We start from the raw sequence: 16,720 nt of genomic DNA, 5'->3' as shown, positions 1-16,720 counted from the left end.
TCGTGATAGAAGGAATCGTGACCCGGGCGCAGGGCCGCGTTCGTCACATGCCTGGTTTTATGTCTGGTTGCCTGGATACGAGGGGTGGCTCAACTTGGCCTGGTCTCCACATCCTGAGGGAGAGAACATGTGGCCGCCGTTCATCTCATTAGCATTTAAGACATGATTTAAACAGTGCAAACACGTTACACCCCCATAACGCTGGCCCGCAACACAAATACATTCTGCAAAATAAATACGCCGCGCAACTTTCCCTGCTTCCCTGGAGAGCCTTTTAAAAATCTGACATCGGCAGCAGACAAGCAATCGCCCGCCATCGTGTACCCCTCAAACGGACCATGCTGGGTACCTCAGGAATGGTGACCAGGTTGAGGAATCAAGCTGGTTACCCCAGAAACGGCGGCCAGGCCATCGGACCGCCCTGGGTACCCCAGAAACCATGACCAGGCTGGGAGACCGCCCTGGGTACCCCAGAAACCGTGACGAGGCCTGGAGACCGCCCTGGGTACCCCAGAAATGACAGGGTGGTAGTAGGCTAGTATGTAACACACTCACCTATGAACCAGAAGACCCAGGTTCAGATCCCACTTGAGTGTCTCCAGGGGGGACTGTCCCTTTAACTACTGAAAGTGAAAGTGTAGTGATTGTCACATGTGATACACAGCAGCACAGCACACGATGCACACAGTGAAATTTGTCCTCTGCATTTAACCCATCACCCTGAGTGAGCAGTGGGCGGCCATGACAGGTGCCCGGGGAGCAGTGTGTGGGGACGGTGCTTTGCTCAGTGGCACCTCAGTGGCACCTTGGCGGATCGGGAATCGAACCGACAACCTTCTGATTACAGGACCGTTTCCTTAACCGCTAGGCCACCACTGCCCCGTCCACCGGCACTGATTTATAAGTCGCTGTGGATAAGGGCGTCTGGTAAATGCCGTAAATGTAAATGGATGGCTGAAGAAACGGCGGTCATGCCGGTGGACCCCGCCCTGGGTACTCCAGAAACCGTGACGAGGCCTGGAGACCGCCCTGGGTACCCCAGAAACCGTGACGAGGCCTGGAGACCGCCCTGGGTACCCCAGAAACCGTGACCAGACCTGGACCCCGCCCTGGGTACCCCAGAAACCGTGACGAGGCCTGGAGACCACCCTGGGTACCCCAGAAACCGTGACCAGACCTGGACCCCGCCCTGGGTACCCCAGAAACCGTGACGAGGCCTGGAGACCGCCCTGGGTACCCCAGAAACCGTGACCAGACCTGGACCCCGCCCTGGGTACCCCAGAAACCGTGACCAGGCCTGGACCCCGCCCTGGGTACCCCAGAAACCGTGACCAGACCTGGACCCCGCCCTGGGTACCCCAGAAACCGTGACGAGGCCTGGAGACCGCCCTGGGTACCCCAGAAACCGTGACCAGACCTGGACCCCGCCCTGGGTACCCCAGAAACCGTGACCAGACCTGGACCCCGCCCTGGGTACCCCAGAAACCGTGACCAGGCCTGGACCCCGCCCTGGGTACCCCAGAAACCGTGACCAGACCTGGACCCCGCCCTGGGTACCCCAGAAACCGTGACGAGGCCTGGAGACCGCCCTGGGTACCCCAGAAACCGTGACCAGACCTGGACCCCTCCCTGGGTACCCCGGAAACGGCGGTTTATATGAAACGTTTTACTGGGCGCTTGTATTTGCGGGCTCCGGGCAGGCAGCTCCTCCTCCGCCGCTTTCCCAGATCGCAGCGGGGCGCCTAGCGGCTCCGCGCCGAGCTGCGCTCCGCCATGTGGGTTTAGGGGTGTTTTAACAATGTTTTGCCTGATTTTCTCCGCGCACCATAAGTCCCCCGTCGCATGTTGGACAGCGCGGCGGTGGAAGTGTGATCGTTGCGGCGCAGGACCGGCCTGGACGGCGCCGCCATGTGAGGGTAAATGTTTACAGCCCCCCACTGCGAGGCTGCAGCAGGGACGAACCCCGTTTCTCCGCGGGATGTGGGGGTTCCTGCCCGTGGAACATCACAGCGCCGGTTCCGGAAATTTCTCAACTTCTCCATCACATCACCGGTTCCGGAAACGTCTTAACTGTCCATCACAGCACCGGTTCTGGAAATTTCTCAACTTCTCCATCACATCACCGGTTCCGGAAACTTCTCAACTGTCCATCACATCACCGGTTCCGGAAACTTCTCAACTGTCCATCACAGCACCGGTTCCGGAAACTTCTCAACTTCTCCATCACATCACCGGTTCCGGAAACTTCTGAACTCTTCATCACATCACCGGTTCCGGAAACTTATCAACTGTCCATCACAGCACCGGTTCCGGAAACTTCTGAACTCTTCATCACATCACTGGTTCCGGAAACTTCTCAACTGTCCATCACATCACCGGTTCCGGAAACTTCTCAACTGTCCATCACAGCACAGGTTCCGGAAACTTCTCAACTGTCCATCACATCACCGGTTCCGGAAACTTCTCAACTGTCCATCACAGCACCGGTTCCGGAAACTTCTCAACTCTCCATCACAGCGCCGGTTCCGGAAACTTCTCAACTGTCCATCACATCACAGGTTCCGGAAACTTCTTAACTGTCCATCACAGCACCGGTTCCGGAAACTTCTCAACTGTCCATCACAGCACCGGTTCCGGAAACTTCTCAACTCTCCATCACAGCGCCGGTTCCGGAAACTTCTCAACTCTTACTTTCCTCTTTTCCAGTGGGGAAATCACATTGAAGGAACGTGTTCTCCTGGAGGTCCATCATGAAGGGACATCTGAGGTAAAAACCTGAAGGATTCACCTCTCAAGGTGCATTGTGGCCCGGAGACGCGGCAGATTATCGCCGCAGATTTGCTCCTCAGGCGTCATTGTGGTCTCCAGCGTGTAATCCACCGCTCCGTGTGAGAAGCATCAGCCCTGATGGAAGCACCTCCTGCGCTTTGATGTAGATTAGATGCCATTTCCCCTGCCGAACCTGAGATTATTCCCCCGTAGTGCGGAAATAAACAGGTATTATCATCTCCAGGTGATAATGTGGAGAAGTAAATGAGGGTGTGGAGCAGGAGAATGTGGAGTTCGGAGGCTGCATTAATGAGGCGGGGCCGCGCGGCAAATCGACTTAATTCCATCACCATTCTCTCTTTCATTCGGCTGAACGTGGGCTCATACAAAGATGGCGAGAAAGCCCGCGCCCGAGCAGGGACCCGAGCAGAGACACGTCTCCGGGATGGATGGATGTACTCCTCCAGCCCAGAGTCCCGCTCCTTTTCTCCCGTCTCTTCTGCAGCGATATAAGCTGCTTTTTGATATGTGCCGTTAGTCATTTTCAATACTTTCTTCCCTTTTTATCCGTCAAACGGTGCCGACGCATGAAATAAATCGCCGTGTTTCGTGTACCGTTATTTACGAGGCAAGTAGACACGACACATGATGAAGTCTTAATATAAAATATCCTTTTAAAAGGTACAAAATGTGGCAGAGTAGTGAAGTAGAGTAAAACTGATAAGATAAAGTAGAACAGCAGGCACTCACAAAAAGCAGATGTTTGAACAGGGAGGGACACAGAGGACACAGAGGACACACGCTGTCCTGCACCGTTTCACAATCACTTACATTTTACATTCACGGCATTTACCAGACGCCCTTGACCAGAGCGACTTACAATCAGTAGTTACAGGGACAGTCCCCCCCTGGAGACACTCAGGGTTAAGTGTCCTGCTCAGGGACAAGATGGTAGTAAGCGGGATTTGAACCTGGGTCTTCTGGTTCGTAGGCGAGTGTGTTACCCGCTTCACTTACACTTAAAAAATTCATGTTGTCCCTGCTATTTATTGTCCGCCACTCTGTTCTTCTTCTGTCCACTTCGTGCCAGGACGATGTAAATATCCCCGGGATCTTGTCTTATCTCGGACTCGTTATGATCATATTCCCCAATGCAACATACATTTCTTTAGATCAAAGGAAATCTGCTGGATACACGAAGGAAAAATTCCGGGTCGTCCACCGTATTCGTGTTTCCGGGTGCCAGGGACGTCTTTAAAGGACGTCTTTTTCCCTCAGATGAGCACGTTGCGGCTCCACCACACTTTGCAGGTGCTGGGCTTCCACTTCCTCCACCTTTACCGAACGTTTTGAAGATGTGGCCTCCAACCGTCCCCCCCAGAACAGGTTTATGTGTTTTTTTTTTCCGGCCGAGCCGTGAACGTTCCGTTTCAAATCCCTGTGAAACGAACGGCGTTCCCACACAGGCCTTCACGGAGAGGCCAATCAAAGTTGCTATGGCAATGCCCACCGGCGGCGCCGCTTCATCTGGTTGCAAGGCTTGCAGGCCTGGGGGTGGGGGGGTCTAACTGCGGAATTCTGGAATATCGGGCGGGAATTGGATCGCGTGGCGTGAAAAAAACGGATTCTGTTAATAGCGAACGTGGAACGTGAACAACATCAGTAATACTGTTGCCGATAGAAACGGAGCCGCCGTGCGGCCCACACGCGACGGCGAGATTAAAAATGCGACCCGTTCCCGTTCGGTCTCCTCTCGATAATCGATCCGAGTGCCCGTGCTCTCTGGAAGCAGAATGGGAAGCGGTGCGGAGTGGGAGTGGGAGCCCGGAACGATGCCGCCTTTTCAGACGAGCCCCTTTGTGCGGCCCGCGCCTCCATTACGGCTTTTTGTCCGGAAGCTTGTTTACCTGCTGATAACATACACGGGTGGATTGAGGAGCCGCGGTCCAACACCGCCTGCCAGAGTCGCTCAAGTCCTCATTGTGGCGCGGGGAGTTGGGGGGGGAGGGGGGGCGAAATGCAAATTCCCGACGTGAAATCAAACTAACGGGACCAATGAGAGGCGGCGAGAACTTTGCCAGGTTTTATTTTTAGCCGCCCGGTCGCGCGGCGAAGGTTCGCGTGTGGCCCTGCCGCGCGGAACCCCGGAACCTCAAGCGAGCTGCAGGTTTCCCGCCGCAGCCGGGGCGGCACGTGGAGGGGGCTGGCGGGGAAAGGGGGCGAAATGTGGCACGGGGGGCCACGGGCGTCGCCCAGGCTTCTTGGCCATCGAATGTCATTAGAACGTGGCAGGATTTGGTGACAAAATAGCCGCGTCCCCGTCCCCCGTCCCCCTCCTCCCCAAGTGTAATCTCGGAGTACGATGCAGCATGGTGAGCGTTCACAGATAGCGCGTCCAAGCCCACCCGTGGCAGTCTGGGTATTGTTCCTGCGGGCGCGTTGCACTCCCACTCTGGCGGCGTGTAAGAAGCCAGGCTCGGCCTGCGTGGACGGAGTGCGGGACACAGGTGACTGTGTGTGTGTGTGTGTGTGTGTACAGGGGGAGGGCTGAAGAGTGATGAATGCGCCGTGTGTGTGTGTGTGTGTGTGAGTGTGGGGCTGTCGGTGGCAGCTGTCAGTGGTTTGGAAGGAGAAGTAGACAGATTGTGCGTTCTGTTGGTACAGCCAGTTCGCCACCTGGCAGACTCTTCCCCGTTAGAACTTCTAGCTGTTTTTCTCTCCTCGCCGGAGAAATGTGTCCTCCACCGCGCTCCCAACTTACACTCACAATCGCTTTTGTTCCCTGTCTCGTCGTCTGGGAACGTGGGCCGTAAAGGGGACGGGGGGTCCAGCGGGGGGACCCGAGTGAAAAAGTTGACTTGGGCGTCCTGACAAAACCCCCCGGAGCCGCCGGCGTGCCGCTTCAAACGCGACTGTCAAACTTGTCATTTTTTCTGTTATTTGTCTTTCATTTGTGTCCCCATTTTGGCTGATCTCCGTCCGATGAATAATTCAGCCAAAAAAACCTGTCAAATCTGATCTGCTTTACAATGGCGGCGCGTTCCTCGTCCCTTCCTGCTCTCTGATCTGATTGACAGGAAGTGCTAATACTTCCTTCCCTGATAACAGACTGACGCACCCCACTTATTAGTTAGTCATTACCAATATCACACCCGGGATCTGTCATTTCACAAAATCCACCCCCCCCCGTAAATGCATATGCACGCTCACACCACCCAGCGAGCCCTGCGCTGCTTTCTCACATGTTAATACAGAACAGCTCGGAATTCGCTTCCTCGCTCGCCTGCCTGCCCGCCTGCCGTACCTACCCGCATGCCTGCCCGCCGTTCCTTCCTGCCTGCCGATCCTACCCGCCTGCCGTTCCTACCCGCCTGCCGTTCCTACCCGCCTGTTCGCCGTTCCTACCCATCTACCCGCCTGCCGTTCCTACCCGCCTGCCGTTCCTACCCACCTACCCGCCTGCCGTTCCTACCCGCCTGCCGTTTGTACCCGCCTGCCGTTCCTACCCATCTACCCGCCTGCCGTTCCTACCCACCTACCCGCCTGCCGTTCCTACCCGCCTGCCGTTTGTACCCGCCTGCCATTCCTGCCCGCCTGTTCGCCGTTCCTACCCACCTACCCGCCCTGCCGTTCCTACCCACCTACCCGCCTGCCGTTCCTACCCGCCTGCCGTTTGTACCCGCCTGCCATTCCTGCCCGCCTGTTCGCCGTTCCTACCCACCTACCCGCCTGCCGTTCCTACCCACCTACCCGCCTGCCGTTCCTACCCGCCTGCCGTTTGTACCCACCTGCCGTTCCTACCCGCCTGCCGTTCCTACCCGCCTGTTCGCCGTTCCTACCCGCCTGCCGTTCGTACCCATCTACCCGCCTGCCGTTCCTACCCACCTACCCGCCTGCCGTTCCTACCCGCCTGCCGTTTGTACCCGCCTGCCATTCCTGCCCGCCTGTTCGCCGTTCCTACCCACCTACCCGCCTGCCGTTCCTACCCACCTGCCTGTTTTCCTACCCGCCTGCCATTCCTAGCTGCCTGCCTGCCGTTCCTACACACCTGCCCACTTGCCGTACCTACCCGTATGCCTGCCTGCTGTTCCTACCCACCTGCCGTTCCCACCTACCTACCTGCTGTTTCTACCCGCATGCCTGCCCGCCGTTCCTTCCTGCCTGCCGATCCTACCCGCCTGCCATTCCTACCCGCCTGCCATTCCTACCCGCCTGTTCGCCGTTCCTACCCGCCTGCCGTTCCTACCCGCCTGTTCGCCGTTCCTACCCACCTGCCGTTCCTACCCATCTACCCGCCTGACCGTTCGTACCCACCTACCCGCCTGCCGTTCCTACCTGCCTGTTCGCCGTTCCTACCCGCCTGCCGTTCCTACCCATCTACCCGCCTGCCGTTCCTACCCGCCTGCTGTTTGTACCCGCCTGCCATTCCTGCCCGCCTGTTCGCCGTTTCTACCCGCCTGCCGTTCCTACCCACCTGCCATTCCTGCCCGCCTGCCGTTCCTACCCGCCTGCCTGCCGTACCTACCGGCCTACCTACCGTTCCTACCCGCCTGCCGTTCCTACCCATCTGCCCGCGGTTCCTACCCACCTACCCACCTGCCGTTCCTACCCGCCTGACGTTCCTACCCGCCTGCTTGCCGTTCCTACCCGTCTGCCTACCCGCCGTTCCTACCCACCTACCCGCCTGCCCGCCGTTCCTACCCACCTACCCGCCTGCCGTTCCTACCCACCTGCCGTTCCCACCTACCTACCTGCCGTTTCTACCCGCCTGCCTACCTGCCGTTTCTACCCGCCTGCCTGCCTGCCGTTCCTACCCGCCTGCCTGTTTTCCTACCCGCCTGCCATACCTACCCGTATGCCTGTGTGCCGTTCCTACCCGCCTGACGTTCCTACCCGCCTGCTTGCCGTTCCTACCCGTCTGCCTACCCGCCGTTCCTACCCACCTACCCGCCTGCCCGCCGTTCCTACCCACCTACCCGCCTGCCGTTCCTACCCACCTGCCGTTCCCACCTACCTACCTGCCGTTTCTACCCGCCTGCCTACCTGCCGTTTCTACCCGCCTGCCTGCCTGCCGTTCCTACCCGCCTGCCTGTTTTCCTACCCGCCTGCCATACCTACCCGTATGCCTGTGTGCCGTTCCTACCTGCCTGCCGTTCCTGCCTGCCTGCCCACTTGCCGTACCTACCCACCTGCCGTTCCCACCTACCTACCTGCCGTTTCTACCCGCCTGCCTGCCGTTCCTACCTGCCTGCCATTCCTACCCGAAATAATGAAAAAACGAAATAACACATATTAAATGAGCCTTTTAAAGGAAAACAAGATAAAAAGATGAATATGTACCCTGGGACTGTCCAGGTGTCTATTGAACCTTGGATTGCGGTTTAAAGCCGGTACGCGCCGGGTAACAAACATGTAAACCAAGTCATTGGTGTTAATTACGGGTTCACACTGAGGAAATTGGTCGTTAAGGCGGTTTAATTAACACAAAAGAAAAATTCACCCGCACACTCGACCCCGAGCGAAGCGGTTTACCGTAGACGCAAACGCAAATGTAAATCACACAATGCGTGGGTGACCGCTGCTTTTTACGCTTCGTAAAAAGTACAATTCAATCCGCCGTGTGTAATACACACATATTACACATGAATATATAAGGCGCTTGTATATATGTATATATATATATATGTATGTATTTTTCTAATCGGCGCCGAATGAAAAGGGACCCTGTCTGAGTCGGGAGGAAGGGCCGCGAAGGCCGAGCACAACACGCCTCTGTTGTCTGGCGGCGGCGGTGCCGGGCAGTGCCAGGGCGAACTCGGCCCTCTGCGGGGCCCGCGGCGGGCCGGCGGCCTCATTTTGTCCGGGCCCGCGCCGCGCGTTTTGAATAGACAGCGTTTCCCTTTGTGTCCCCGGTCGCAAAAAAACAGGGGCCAAAGTTAGTCAGCAGGGCTCCGGCGCGGCTCCTGCACTCGGACTTCGGGGGCCCGCGCGCTCTTCGGCGCGGCCTGTGCGGCGGCGGCGGCGGCGGCGGCCATTTCCGCGAGTTCCTCGCCGCTCGGCTGCGGATGAAAGGATCGTTGTTTTGATCTCCGCTCCGCATGCTCGGCGAGCCCAGCCAGCGACCGCGGAAGGTGCGCCGGTGATACGCCGAGCGGGCTTTATCCACCCTCCTCTTGTGCTCGCGCCGGATTTAAGTACTTTCCGCGCCTGGGATTTGCCGGCTTTTGAAACGTACTTGCCCACTGCTGGCAGTGTTGGCAGCGGCGAATAGATAACTAGGTATGTTGTGCCGCTAATCCCGATCGGCCTTGTAATAGTATTTACGGGCTGTACGGCACCCAATTAGGGCGTAATGTCTTATTTTGGTTTCTGTTCGCTCGGATTAAATGTGAAAATGTTGTTGTTGTTGTTGTTGTTGTTTTTCCTTCGCCGATGTTTACTTTTCATATTTGCATATCCTGCCGGTGTTGTTTCCCATCTTCTGGTCCGCTTCGGGGTGCAGGGGGGGACGGGGTTGGCGGCTCACGGGAGGGATAAACCCGGGAAGTCATGCCGTAAATGTGTTTTACAGGAAACAATGAAAGGAGCGGACAAAGCGATTGTGGCAAAGTCGGCCGGAAAGCGGCAAAGCGGCTCTCTGAGGCCCGGCACCATGGCGAAGCCGGATGAGCCGGCGGAGAGGAGCAGGGAGGAGACCCTTTCCAGCGGCACCTGCGAGTCGCCGGCGAACGGCAAGGGTCCACACACACACACACACACACACACAACTTCGTCCACGTCTCAGCGGCCGCTCTTATTATTAAGCGTGACTCGTTTGGATCGGTGCGCAGGCCCCGCCTCCCCGGTAAACAAAAACAAACAGCGATTGTTAGCGGGGAGAGAATTTCCTTTTGAGGCGAAAGTGTGTCCCTAATGATACCGGCCTGCCAGGAAAAAGGGACAAAGCGGGAAGCGGCGGCACAAAAAACCCCGTCACAGGTGCTCGGGAAAAGAGAAAAACGGAGTGAATGGTCACTGATGTCCCGCAGGAGGCCTTTCAGCCGAATCCGGTGCGGTGGGTGGACTTTACACAGGGGCATTCGTCTGAAGCCAGGTGGAGCAGTTTACTGAACGCGCTCCCATAAAAAAAGCCCATTCATATGCTAATGCGCCCCCCAAAATAACTTTTATTTATTTTCACTCCGATGCAGAGGACAATAATTATGGGCTGATGTTGGACACATTAAGACCAGCAGAACCACGGCGGGAACAAAAGGATCTTTCCTGCCTGCGTAGCGCAGACACACATATATATATATATATATATATATATATATATATATATATGCATGTAATTACTGAAACATGAAATTATAATATACATTTATGAAAAGGAGAGCAGTGCTCGGTTTTATTATATCTCGAAATGGGTCCTTATTTTAACATGCATGTGCATTTCTGTAAATATCTGTTTTTTTTATATATTGACATTGGGCCATAACTCAATAGATATGTGTTGACATTGCGAAATGTGTACATTAATAATAAAAACAATAACAACTACAACAATAATAATAATAATATGACACCAAAAGGAAGCAGTGCCTCATGCAGTCATATCTGGATCAGTTCTGCATCGTTATTAAATTGGTCTGATCTAAAATGGCCGTAATTACCTTCATTTGACTTACTGCGCCTTGGCTAGTGTGGAATTGTGGGTATCGGCGTTATCAACCCTTTTCACTGGTATTTCCCATGACCGCTTATCCTATGAAAGTGTCCTTTTTTAGAATAATCTCCCAATTATGTAAGTCGTCTCAATGAGCGATATTCGCCTCGACCCGTCTTATTTGTTGGTTTAATTAGCGTAAAGGGTTTTAACGGGGCTAATGTATTAAATTGCACTGGGCGTTCCTGTGAGTCAGTGGGACCTGAAAGAGAACCTCCGCGCCCATCTGCCAGTTCCGAGCTCCGGTATGTTCGGCGACGGTTTTCAAGCCCTCTCCAACCTCATGCGCCCGCAACCTGCCACCTACATCGTTAGGATATTAACGCTCACGTGCGCCTAATTGCAGCAGAACGCGTTGGCTGCGAGACCTGGATTAGAAGGGCCGAAAAACCCGATTAAAATGTGGATCCTTGGCGTTGGCGAAATAGATGGACCATTTTGGGGTTCTAATTAGACTTCAAATGATGAATGTAAAGAGATTTTACTAAATGACCCGAAATAAGCGACATAAACATCATGTAACATATTACATGATGTTATATAACTATATTATTATATATGGCTCGTACCGCACTGACCGTGGTTGTGTACATAGCACACTGGTCATGAATAACCAGTATATTACATGATGTTATATAACTATATTATTATATATGGCTCGTACCGTGCTGACCGTGGTTGTGTACGTAGCACACTGGTCATGAATATACAGTATATTACATGATGTTATATAACTATATTATTATATATGGCTCGTACCGCGCTGACCGTGGTTGTGTACGTAGCACACTGGTCATGAATAACCAGAATATTACATGATGTTATATAACTATATTATTATATATGGCTCGTACCGCGCTGACCGTGGTTGTGTTGAAGGGTCAGCACTGTCAGTGAAACCTCCCTCTCCTGAAAGTCCGTATTATTTTCCTGACGCGTAATGGACGCGGCGCGGTGCCAGTCGTGCCACACTCCCCGTCACCCGGACGCCGCGAGTGTCAGCCGAGCCCCACGCGGCCCTATATGCTCTTTATAAATAGCATCAAAGGCATTGTCGTCCGCACCCTTTGGCTCTCCCCCGCGCATCCATTTGGGCGTCCGGTCCCGGCAGACCCGAGCGCGCGGTGTAATTAGGAGGCAGGACGGCTGCCAGGCCCTAATGCATCTCTCCTGCCGCGGAGGTGCTCGGCGCGTCCGTTAAAGGTGTAAAATGTGTGGCCGCGGCGCCCCTTTTAATCTGTGGATTAATAGTAATTAATAAATGATTGCGAGGCAACGGTTTCCTCTCCGGCCCGGACCGCCGGCGGACGGGGAGCGTTACCGAACTCGTGTGTACTCCCTGGCTAAGCCTGCTTAGGTTACGCCCCGGCGGCGTGAAATCGCATCCCGGTCCTGCGTCTGTAATCGTTCAGAGGGAGTCTTGTTAAATGGCGTGCTTGGCACTTTTCTGGGCCTTCGCCGTAGATAACGGCGGCACAAAGAGCGGCCATGATCGGATTACCGGCGCCGTAGAGTGATGTAACTCTTTGTTTCCGTTACTCGTGTGACGCTTTCCGCGGCAGCGGAGCGCCGGTCACCTCTGGAAGGCAGGCCACCGTAACGCGCGCCAGATACCGGCCGAGAAGGCCGCGTCTGGCCTCGTAAAATCAAGGCCACGGAGGTGCGAGGCGGCGATCTATTGGCGGGGGTAGGGGACCGAATGCGCGCCATCGCCGCCGGGGATGTGACCACAGCGCCATACTCGAAAGAAACAAAATCACCGCGCTTCACTGGAGGTTTAGATGCTTGTTTATCACTTTTAAATGCCGTCATCTCTGCCGAAATCCCCTCTCAAAGGAACCTTTCACTTGCTGGAATAAATTCAAATTAAAATTTAAATCCCTCTTTGCATTTCTTCAGCTTCTTTTAAAATAGCTGCCTCCTTTTAGAAAGCTGTTTATGTAGTGATCTGCTCCTAATCCAGTTTGTTTCTCAACAGCAAGAAGAAGAAGAAGAAGAAGAAGTGGAGGGGGGGGGAAGGAGCCGAAATCGTATTATCACTATCTTGGAGTGATGATGCGAGAAGCCAGGAAGTGTCTGGATCTGTGGGAAGTTTCCAAAGTGCTAAATCTGAAGGATGTCACAAATGCCTTTTGATGGAGCACTCGGAGCGGGCGCTTCACTTGCAAATGCTAATAGTCCCATTGTGCTGGCAGAACTCCGGCGTATCAGATCGGCCCTTTCTGTCGGGAAGAATGGCTGCCGGGGCTTCTGCGTGTTTGGCAGACGTGTCACCGAGGTGAATTCGGTATTACACCAGCGATCACGTCTTCTGCTCGCTACCCGCCGGAAAAAAAAAAAACACCCAACGCGTACGCGGAGGGCTAATAACCGACTGAACGGGCCTTTCTCGGGGTCCCGCTCGAGTGGACCGGATTGGGGGACAAATTATAATTGTATCTCCCAAAAAGTTAGCAAAAAGATCTAAACAAAAGGAAATCATTGGCCGGGCCCTTTAATCACTCGGTGCGCCGCAAACTTGCCTCATAATCAGTTTCTTTGTTTCGCTCAAAGGGCATTTGCATGCTGATTCGGTGTGTGGCGCACTGGATGCAATCAAAACATTGTCATCCGCGCTAATAAGTGGGCTTATTTGTTCTCTCGAGTGTGCCGCCGAACGGCGCCGGCAAACTAAAACACTAATGCCAACTAGTTTTAAAGGCCAGAGCGAACGTGAAATCTGCGTTTTAGTAATTATCGACGGATTCAAGACGTCTACTTGGGTTATCAAGGAGGAGTTCATGTTTGCTGCGGCACGGGGAGGTTTATTATTTACGGCGGAGACCTACGGCGCGTGTCACGCCACAGATTTTCTACTGTTGAGCTGATTAGATATTGTGTGTTGGGGCGAATGGGTGGCGTACAGCTAATCAATCTGTCAATTAATTAAACCGCAGGAAGAAGAGAACACATCCATAGCCCCTGCAATCACCGACTGTGCGGAAACGCGGGGCCAGTGGGGGCATGTGGACGATGCATGGCGGGCAGTTATGTTTTTTTTTTTAATTTTCCATCGATCGTATATTTTTATTCACACGGTAAACTGTGTGTCGCATGGTAGTGTCTGCAGGGAAATATTTTCATCTGGTCCTGGCTAAAAAAGCCATACACAGTACAGTATATTGTGTAGCCATACACAGTACAGTATATTGTTTCATATTATGAGTAAAAGCCCACGCTGGCCAGTGGCGAGCTCAGAATGTGGCCACTTCCTGTAGATTCGTTTATTTTCCAAACATATTTCATCTTTCATACTGTTGTGTGTTCTTCGTGAAATGAAATATTATTATACACATTCGGAGTGGATTTCATGATTCCATTAACATTTGAATATGAAATTTCATAATGTTTCATGTTCATTAATGCTGTAATGTTGTTTCAATGTTTTCAATAGCATCAGATTTGGCGGGTAGAAAAATATTGAGGCCAGTAGACTGTAAAGTTCATTTTGGACGCAGTTTACTCCTCAATCAAACAATTAAAACGATTATCTGTGATGGGGGTGAATCACAGCGTACATATAAAATGCTTTTAATGTTTTTAACGTATTATTATTAATATTACGCTTTCTGGAATTGAATTTCCTCCGGGTAGACAGGGCACTGGGCATCTGACCGTGAATGGAGGTCCAGATGGTACCTGACATCGTAAACGCTTTTTCTGGGTTTCACCACGGCGCGGAAAACAGATGAACACGACTGTCACAGACAATGTGATTTAAGATATCAAAGTGCCCGCACTCCAGCTTTACAGATATAATCCGCACTCTGGTGATGTGCGCGTAATTCAGACATTTGCATGAATGTGAGAACCTCGGTGGAGTTGAACCCAAAGTGCTGGTTGAATTGTGTGTGGAGTTAATTAGCGGAGAAGCAGATCTGGGTCTGCGCAGCCCGAAGGTCTGGAGTGGAGGAAGGGTTCTGTAGCACAAACCCGGGCGTGAGGTGCAGCAGGCCAGATAGGTTCTGCTGTGGAAGTATATGGAATAAGCACTGCTTATAAAGCGTGCATGTATCACGGCTACGATATGGATCGGGTGAAGAGGTTTACTGGATGTTGATACGATGACTGTTAGTTGGTGGTACGTCGCAAATTCACCATGCTGTTTACTGAAATGTAGGTGGGCGGGGGGGGGGGGCATGTAATGCATGTACTTACGTGTCAGGAAACGGCTCGTAACGTCGCGCTGCGGACCACCGTGCAGTAGTGATTGGTGATCGACACGCTTCCAGCGTTAATGGAAATTGAATTTAAACCCCCAATTAATAAGATGTGTTTGGTCCTCCATTTTCAGTGTCTTCTGGGAGATCTGGAGTTTTCATTTTTAAAATCATGATTTACTCCACTGTGTAGATTAGACTGAAACTATTATAGCGGTTTGTTTCAGATCAGCCATAATTTACATTTGGATTATCGTTCTAATCGGAACAGTATAGACTGAAACCTGGCGCCACGTTACTGGGTCGTGCACGAATTATAACGCTGCATAGCGAGGGACAGAGAGAGAGAGAGAGAGAGAGAGAGAGGGAGAGAGAGAGTAGTCACCCTTGCTGCTGCCGGCGACTGATGCACGATGGTGCCCGCAGTGCCCGAGTCTCGCCACCGTGTAGCGCTAACACGAGGAGCATCCTCGGGCCGCCTGTTCTGTTGACGTGCAGAGAGGGGAAACGGACCGAAATAACCCTCGGAAAGCGTAGAACAAGAGCAGAAGATTAGCAGTGCACACAGTTTACAGCAGCCAGCCGCTATAATCTTTCCGTAATCTTCCGAATGCAAACGGCAAATAAAAGTGATTTCATAACGCGGCCGTCTTAAACACGCTTATTCTCTTTCCTGCACGCATTAATCCCGGAGACCTTTGTTTCGGTTTTGACCTTTTAAGAAGTCCTGCAACACAAATCCTGAAGATTCCTGATCCGTTTGTGTCCACATTGTAAAGATCTGCGTTTTACTGTTAATCGTTCGGCAGATGCTTTTCCGACCAAGGTCAGAGTCGGGAGATCTGAGGCATGCAGTCATGCAGAGAGGAGTTCGCTGCGGTTCACATTTCTATGGTCTCCTGCGCCACAATAACCGGCATTTCAGAACTTTTCTGCAGTCCGCCTGGGTTTCTGGCCCACGCCGACATAAGTCCTCAACGGGACGAAGCTCCAAAATCGCTACCTGGCCGTCCCGCGCACAGAATATCGGTCCTGTTGTTGTCCCCCTGGGACCAGCAGCTGAACTTCTCTCCTGGACGTTCTTGGCGTGTTTAGGTGCAGAACTTGATAGCAGCAACGCGAGACCTTTAAAACGTCAGAACTGACAGTATTGTGTTTATAGGAGGACGGGCCGGCGTATGGATCTATCAACCACATTTCACCTCATTCGCATAATTGTTGGCGCCGAGCGAAAAGCTTTTAGACAGTAAACAGGTGCGACCCGTGCCGAACGCGGCCCGGCGCTGTACTTTTTAAAAAGCGGAGCCCTTTTCTGACACGCAATTTCATCTCGCCCACCTCGCTCTCATTTCCGCACTAATCCACAACTGTTGTCTGCTTTGTTCTTGACAGCGTGTCCCCCCCCCCCTCCCGAGCGCAGATTAAACGTCAACACTTTGATGTACTTTCGCAACGGAGGAACATTCGTCTTGCTGCGCGAATATGTTGTGATTGGAGCCAGTAAACGGCGCCATTACAAAAGTGTCATTTGCTTTTCATTTCTGGAAAGTTCATCCTTTTAGAGGCGGATGTCGTCCCCGCGTCCCCGCGTCCCCTGATTACGCGATTTGGGGTGTCGTGTCCGGTAAGATGCTTACGACGGGCGAATCTTGCTTGTTCCGCTCATGATTGCTTTTACCGGAGCCTGATTGGCCGTTGGTGTGGGGCGGGGGGAGGAGCCTCAGGTGAGACGCGACTCGGGGTCGTGACCCCAACGGTGCTTGGTGATGGGACCTTGAGACGGTCCCGCATGGTCCTCGCACCTCCCTCCCCAGGGGCCAGAGGCCCGAACTCGGATGAAAGTGAGTGCGCTTGGCGTTGAGGGGGTGTGGCCCCTCCCCCTCTGTGGCCCCTGGCGCCCCTCCCCCACCCCCGTTTCTTTTGTTGAATTTGGCCGCCCCCCCCCCCCCCCGAAAATAAAAGCTCCACCCAGAAGCGTGCCGGCCTTTGTGGCGGTAATCCCGGCTTCTGTTTGCTCGGAGCCGCGATGTGTTTGCCCTTCTGC

The 16,720-nt window shown here is 53.5% G+C and overlaps 1 protein-coding gene across 4 annotated transcripts in view; it reads left to right on the top strand.

The window, feature by feature from the left end:
- Positions 1–8,779: 8,779 nt before the first annotated feature.
- LOC114788377 (suppression of tumorigenicity 18 protein-like) overlaps positions 8,780–16,720 on the top strand; it is a 36,436-nt gene continuing 28,495 nt past the window's right edge. Inside the window, exons 1-2 of one of the 4 annotated variants that reach the window (XM_028976891.1) lie at positions 8,780–9,048; positions 9,341–9,500. In XM_028976891.1, the coding sequence (XP_028832724.1) occupies positions 9,347–9,500 (154 nt within the window). In that variant the 5' untranslated portion in view covers positions 8,780–9,048; positions 9,341–9,346. The remainder of the gene's footprint in view (positions 9,049–9,340; positions 9,501–16,720) is intronic. The other 3 variants (XM_028976890.1, XM_028976894.1, XM_028976893.1) reach the window with 3 other exon arrangements.

The sequence above is a fragment of the Denticeps clupeoides genome, chromosome 4, assembly GCF_900700375.1.
Source record: "Denticeps clupeoides chromosome 4, fDenClu1.1, whole genome shotgun sequence".
Classification (NCBI taxonomy): Eukaryota; Metazoa; Chordata; class Actinopteri; order Clupeiformes; family Denticipitidae; genus Denticeps; species Denticeps clupeoides.
The sequence above is the reverse complement of the archived record's forward strand: the minus strand, read 5'-3'. Positions and strand labels throughout refer to the sequence as shown.